Raw genomic sequence first — 7,140 nt, forward strand, 5'->3', positions numbered from 1 at the left:
AAATAAAGTTGTACATTATTAAATATACAAAGCAAATAAAAGAAAGCTAAACAACACAAATGTTTTCATCCAAACACTAAGATAAAATGCACAACATTTATGCTAAAAAACAAAGTATTTTAGGAAGAATATGCATTTCAAATGAAATGTTAATGATGCCAAAAAAAAAGAAAAATAAGAAAAAAATTGCTATCTTGTATTTAAATGCTTGAATATCAAGAATCAGTAATGGCATGAAACATTAAACCCAACAATACTGGGTACTTTTCAAGAACTTTATTTGAAAAGGTATTAAGAATACTGAAGGAATCAAAATACGTTCTTAGGACTGGCAAAGACTTTTCCTTTAAGTTTGAGGGCCTATTCACAACATCTTATCTCTTCTTCCAGTTACACCTCCCTATAAAAATTTCTGGATGGGGCCAGCAGGTAGTATGATGGTTGAGATGGATTCCCACATGGCTGACCATGGATTGAGTAAGGTTTAAATTTGCTTTTATATATATTTAAAAAAAAAACAGTAAAATCAGCATAAAATAAATTTATTGTACAATACAAAAAGGCATACTGGAAAATAAAGTTGTACATTATTAAATATACAAAGCAAATAAAAGAAAGCTAAACAACACAAATGTTTTCATCCAAACACTAAGATAAAATGCACAACATTTATGCTAAAAAACAAAGTATTTTAGGAAGAATATGCATTTCAAATGAAATGTTAATGATGCCAAAAAAAAAGAAAAATAAGAAAAAAATTGCTATCTTGTATTTAAATGCTTGAATATCAAGAATCAGTAATGGCATGAAACATTAAACCCAACAATACTGGGTACTTTTCAAGAACTTTATTTGAAAAGGTATTAAGAATACTGAAGGAATCAAAATACGTTCTTAGGACTGGCAAAGACTTTTCCTTTAAGTTTGAGGGCCTATTCACAACATCTTATCTCTTCTTCCAGTTACACCTCCCTATAAAAATTTCTGGATGGGGCCAGCAGGTAGTATGATGGTTGAGATGGATTCCCACATGGCTGACCATGGATTGAGTCTCATGGACCTGGATGCTTGAGTTTTTACTTCCTTTTTCTGTGCGTGTGCCTCTCTGGTCAAATTAATTAAAAAAAAAATAAATAAATAAAATTAAATAATTCTTATTAAAAAAATTCTGGATGCTGTTTTCTAACAAGGTTCTCTAAACATGGTAGAGCTTAGATAACCCTACCTCATTTAAAAGTGTGCATTCTAAGTGTGCACTTAATCCTTATTGACATAATAGCTGCCACAAATTAACAACTTCATTTTAATATAGCTATACAAATATGCACATAGTATGAAAACCAAATCTTCATTTTATAAAGTAAAATCAATCTCCAACTAAAATAATAAACATCTGACAATTTAGTGGAGAGGAGGGGAAAATAAAGCCCTTTTTCCAATTAAGGCATTTGACTGCCCAAACCACAAATGGCCTTGGTGGAAAAACACAAATGTGAAACTGTACAAAGGCACAAGAGAGGCAAGACCTCTCTTGCCTCCAGTCAGGATATATACCTGAACATCGCAGGAACATTCAAGTAACCATAAAACACTAAATAAGATTTTGGCAAAGCAATATTTAATTGTTTAAATATATATAAATTTAACACTTAGTCAAAAATGTTTTTGACCAGCACTTCTGAGAAGGAACTTCTTTTATTAACGCAGTTCCTAAACTTAAGACATATCATCAAGTTTTCTACATCTCTGTCTATGCTAGCATATAAATCACTGAGTGAGGTACATTTTGCTACACTGTATATACTGTACAGCCTTTGTCTACCACATGTATGCCATCATGCTAAGAAACCATCAAGTTTCTTCTAAAACCTACCCCACCCAAAGTTTACACATTTAAAAGTGAGCTTAAAAATAAAATAGCTTTTAACTGTGGGGAACTATGGAGAAAATCGGAGAAGGTGTATGGAAGAAGGAAGAAGTATAAACAGGTCCTACAGAATTTTACAATCACTTTGCCAAGACAGATTCTAAATACTGTGAATAGTCAGGCTGTATAGAACATGTATTTCTCTTAAAAATGTTTTGATTCTCAATATTGCATTTTTATTAGCAAACAAAAGAATTCAAATCTAACAGATGTTTTAGTAGTAAACTTACTACCTTCAGACTAATTCATTTCCTAAGTACTCTAAGCGTTCACACAGAACAAGCTTTATGAAATGTTATAATTTACCACAAAAGAAATATTCATTAGCATTTGTGAAATTATTAGAATAAAATTATTAAAAGCTAAAAATCAAGATTTGCCATTCATACTTAAATATAATGTAGAAAAATTATGTGGATAATATGAAAATAAAATTGTTTAGGTGAATATTTCACTTGAAGATACTCACTGTCTCGCCTTCTGAGTAACCATTATAGCTTTTTAACAGTGAAACACGTCATTATCTTATGTAAAATTCTTTGGCTGGAATGTTTTAGTAACATAAAGACACTCCTGTACATATTTCTGACAAAACATAGGCATTGCAAAGTAATAAAAGTAAGGAGACAAACCATTTGATAAAGTTTTAAATGAGTTCTTAAAACTTGAAGGCCAATCTATCACTAAAAATGGCATTTAAACTGAAGCTAATTTTATAATCTAGTGCTATTTTAAATAAAATAATTAGAGATTCTTTTTTTTGCCTTTTTAGTTAAATATTTAGCACACAAGTACTTTTTATTGTCACTGGAGACATGTCAGTTTTAAAATTGAAAAAGAAAACAAAATAAAACTGGCTAGTTCGATTTATAGAGGTTTAGAACTAATAAACTGCAATTTTGTGTTACTATTTTAAGATGGGATTATCTGACTATAGAGTTAAAATTTTAATTACATCAAGAATTTTTTAGGTTTTCTTTTTTGTATGTTTCAAAAATAAAGCAAGTTTGCTTTATTTACTTGTAAATATCTTTTTAAAGATCAACAAATTGACTTTGCAATCTATTATCTGTACATAAAGATTAAAAGAAAAAGATGCTTTATGGCTCCAGCACCCAGGTTGAAAATACAAAAAAAAAAAGAAAAAAGAAACTCAAATAAATATTTAGTTTGCAAAAGAGCTAAAGATGTTTAGAGCTTAAACAGAGAAACATTCTGAAACTAGAACCCGTTTCTTTAGCTTTTCTCTCCCAGACTTTCCATTCTATATACTACAGTTGTAGAGATGTCCTCATTTGACTCAGGTGACACTTTTTTCCATACTGTCTCTTTTAAAGCAAGTTCTTGTTGGAGACTTTCATAGTCCAATGGTCCAAAGGAATGCTAGTTGTTCAAGCAACATACATAATTTATTAGTGCACTTGAGTGAAGAAAGGTCCAAGCTATAAAATGGTATTTGTCAATGAACATTATTAAAATCTGTTAACAATTTTACCCACCACCATCTGACATTTTACTCCATATTACACATGCTGACACCCATGAAAGTTTCTATTCTGCTGGCTTTGCATAATCCTCATGTATTATCAGAAGTTACATTGGTTGGAATTAACGAAAATTTAGCTTGGCAATAACACAAATTTACTCAGTATGTATTTCAAATATTTTCTATTTATAAATGCTTCATATTACCTTCAAGTCTTATTTGGTCATTTTACTATAAATCATGAGATATAAAGGAACTTAACCTAATTCTCAATATCAAGTACCTTGGTCCAGTGAAAAACAATACAGACTAACAAATTTAAATCTTGACTCCTTTTATTTATTTTATTGATTGACTGATTGTTAAAACTTTACACAGTGCATGTGTGCTTGCCAGAGAGAGAGACACACACAGGGAGAGAAGGATAAAGCACACCCCATAGGGTGTGGTCACCTCACAATCCCTTCTCCATTTCTCCACACTGTTAGGATTTGGGGCATGCATGCACACCTACCTGGTGTGTTTTCAAGCCACCAGGACAGGGAGTCAAACTATGTGGTCAGTCATGTGGGATCTGGTTTCCCTGACTGCCAGGCCATAGGACTAGCCCAATCCTCACTCTTAATAGCAGTGGTAAAAAACAATTCATGTTTATAATAATGTGAAGCCAAACACACTGAAAATAAACAAACAGGACTTTAAAGGTAAGGGGAATATTTTATTCAACATCCTTTCTAGAAAAAATAATTTCATGTATAGTGGCCTGTAAAACATATGAGGTTTCATGAGGTCTCTCACTAATATTACAATCCCTTTTCCATTATAATATCCAATCTACACAGTAGTAGGTAAGGAGATGAAATAAACTTCAATTTAGATTTATATCTGATAATTACTAGAAGTGAAAATAAGGATTTCTTTCTTAGTAGATTTATAGCATATAGCAACGTCCAATGTCTTCTGTTAACTTAATCAGTTATGAAAGTTTTGGTTAAAAAAAGGCAGAAAATGGGGGGGGGGAAACCTCTGCTGCTAGGTTAACCAGTTCCAATAGAAAAAAGAAAAACAACAAATATTTACTATCTATGTACTAGTGATTTAGGATAAAAATGTCAAAAATTTGTTTATACTCATTTGTGATTGGCAAAGACATGAGGCCACTAAGAAATGAATTTAAGCTTTATTTGAAAAAGCTAATCGCATATTCTCATTAAAAAAATCATACATAAGAATTTTGCTTACCCTCTGATCACCACCTTCTCTTCGAGGATCAAGTTTTTTCGCAAAGTGTCTCAAATTATCATAGTTATGAAAATTACAGAGAGAAACAAGATCCTGTAAACAGTTACACAGAACAGGTGTGAGACACTGTTTGGTTATTCGTTATGTTTATTCACATTTTAACAAACTTTGTTTGTACAATCCAGCTTAATTACTATTTTATAGAAATATCACTACATGTTAATAACGCAGCATAATGCTTCAAGAAGAGAACTGAAATCAGAGTAAATATGGCTACAGAATACTGAGAACGCTGCATGACTTGAGGGTCAGACACTCAATCTGTCATAACTTTTCATCTTCTATAAAATGAGGTTTATAATGACAGGCCACAAGAAAAAATTCTTCTGTCAAGGAACTGCAAAGCACCTTTTGTAAAAATATACATAAGGATTATGGCTACAACTTATTATAATTTACTTTATATGCAGTCCCATGTTATTCTCTAGTTTTTTAAAAATATGAAAGACTAAAAAAGAAAACCAGAATTGTAACTGAGAAAGCCTGAAAAAAATAAATGATAGCATTCAATCCAGATTTTAGAAGTAATAAATATAAATAAAACCAGAAGTTGAAATATTAGCAAGAATTGGGTGACAAAAAAATACTGAACTCATCAAAAGTAAAGCTTGAATATCTCATTCAAAATATTTGAGGATCATAGTATTTCAGATTTTGAATTTTGGGGGGGGATTTTGAAATATTTTCATATATTGGGCCATCTGAAAAGTCATGATGTAATTTTCTATGTTTTTCTATGCAAAAATGTGTCATGATTTTTCTGACAACCTAATAAATAATGAAATACCTTGGAGATGGGATCCAGGGCTAGACTTTACATGAAATTCATTTACATTTCATATACACTTAATACAAATGGCCTAACTGTAATTTTATACATTATTTTTATATTTTAGCATCTTTACTATGACCCATCATAGGAAGTTCAGGTGTGGGATTTTCCACTTGTGGCATAAAGCTGAAACTCACTGGCTAAGTTTATTCAAATTTTAACAAACTATGCTTGCTTATAGCATTCACTGGCTATATTTATTCATATTTTGGAGCAATTCAGATTGGGGATGCTCAACCTGTAAACATTTTAACACTTTTTAAAATTTGCAATGCTTATTTTCTAATTAAAAAAAAAAAGATTTTAAAAGGTATTTAATGGATAAATATACTCAACCATGTGGACTGAAGTTGACAGAATAAACCATAATCGTTCTTAAAATATGTTGCATTTTAAATTACTTCAAATTAATATGTTTTGCTGACTTTTAAAAACTAAAAGCTAATTATAATCATGGAAATTAAAACATAAGCATCAAATAATTGTAATTTTCTGTGAGAATAATTAAATGGGAGTCATTTGCTAAAGACAACCTGAAGCTCCACTACCGGTATTTCCATGGCTAATTAGTAACTAGCACACAAGGCAGACAGAGTGCCAGAAAAATATGGGGGAAAAAAGTAAAAAAAAAAATCGGATGACTCAACTTATACAATATTATTTTCATTAAGAAAATATGCTTACATGACAGAAGTGAATCCCCTTAACACTATTGCCCATCTTGTCCAGAGGAGGAGACCAGCACATCATGCCCATGACATTAGGGACAACTAAAAGAATGCCTCCAGCGACTCCAGATTTTGCAGGAAGACCAACCTGAAAACAATACAATAAAATGAACGTTCATGTAAACATTTAAAAAATAAGAAATATTATGACCAAGAATAGTGGAACTAGTTATAGTATGTATCCATACAATAAAATTCCAACATTAAAAATGTAGATAAATATTTACCAACATGTTTATAAGAATGAATGAAAAATACAGTTACAAAATTATTTGAGTAAGTTTAAAAATCAAAAAATTCTTTAAAGATATACTCTAAAGAGTTAAAGTAGTTACATCTAAACTGTGAGGTTACAGAAGTTTTTTTTACTCTTCTTGATTGTCTCTATTTTCTAATATTGTTCTAAAATAGACATGAACTATTGATAACAACTAGAAAACAATGAGAAATGGTATCATCTTAAAAAGTTTCTCTTAGGAACCAGCAGTTAACGTAATGGCTATGTCGCTGGATTCCCACGTAGTCGACCGCGGTTCGTATCCCAGACCCGGTGGCTTAAAACCCATGCCGGGCGCGTGTGCGTACGTGCCCAAGATCCCGAGAGGAGAATGGAGGAGAAGGGATTGCGGCGTGACCATCCCCCCTGGGGGGTGATTTCTCGCTTTCTGTCTCTATGTCTCTGTCTGTCTGGCGAGCGCACGCGCCCTATAGCGAAAACCTCTCAAAAAAAAAAAATTAAAAAAAAAGAGAATCAGAAGGGCTGGCCTTGGAGCAGAGCACTGCCCCACAGGTGCGCTTGCTTGTCTCAGTAGCAGGTAAGAGAGCTGTCAGCCACCTCCATAAGGGGTCACTCCAGCCTCTAGGG

At 32.1% G+C, this 7,140-nt stretch overlaps 1 protein-coding gene across 1 annotated transcript in view; it reads right to left on the bottom strand.

The window, feature by feature from the left end:
* Window positions 1-7,140, bottom strand: part of GLS (glutaminase) — a gene marked incomplete in the record, with an annotated part of 77,615 nt that overhangs the window by 31,396 nt on the left and 39,079 nt on the right. The window contains 2 exon segments of the mRNA XM_006147816.3: window positions 4,656-4,748; window positions 6,232-6,363. Of these exon segments, the coding sequence (XP_006147878.2) occupies window positions 4,656-4,748; window positions 6,232-6,363 (225 nt within the window).

This window comes from Tupaia chinensis, unplaced genomic scaffold (assembly GCF_000334495.1).
Source record: "Tupaia chinensis unplaced genomic scaffold, TupChi_1.0 Scaffold000225_1, whole genome shotgun sequence".
Taxonomy (NCBI): domain Eukaryota; kingdom Metazoa; phylum Chordata; class Mammalia; order Scandentia; family Tupaiidae; genus Tupaia; species Tupaia belangeri.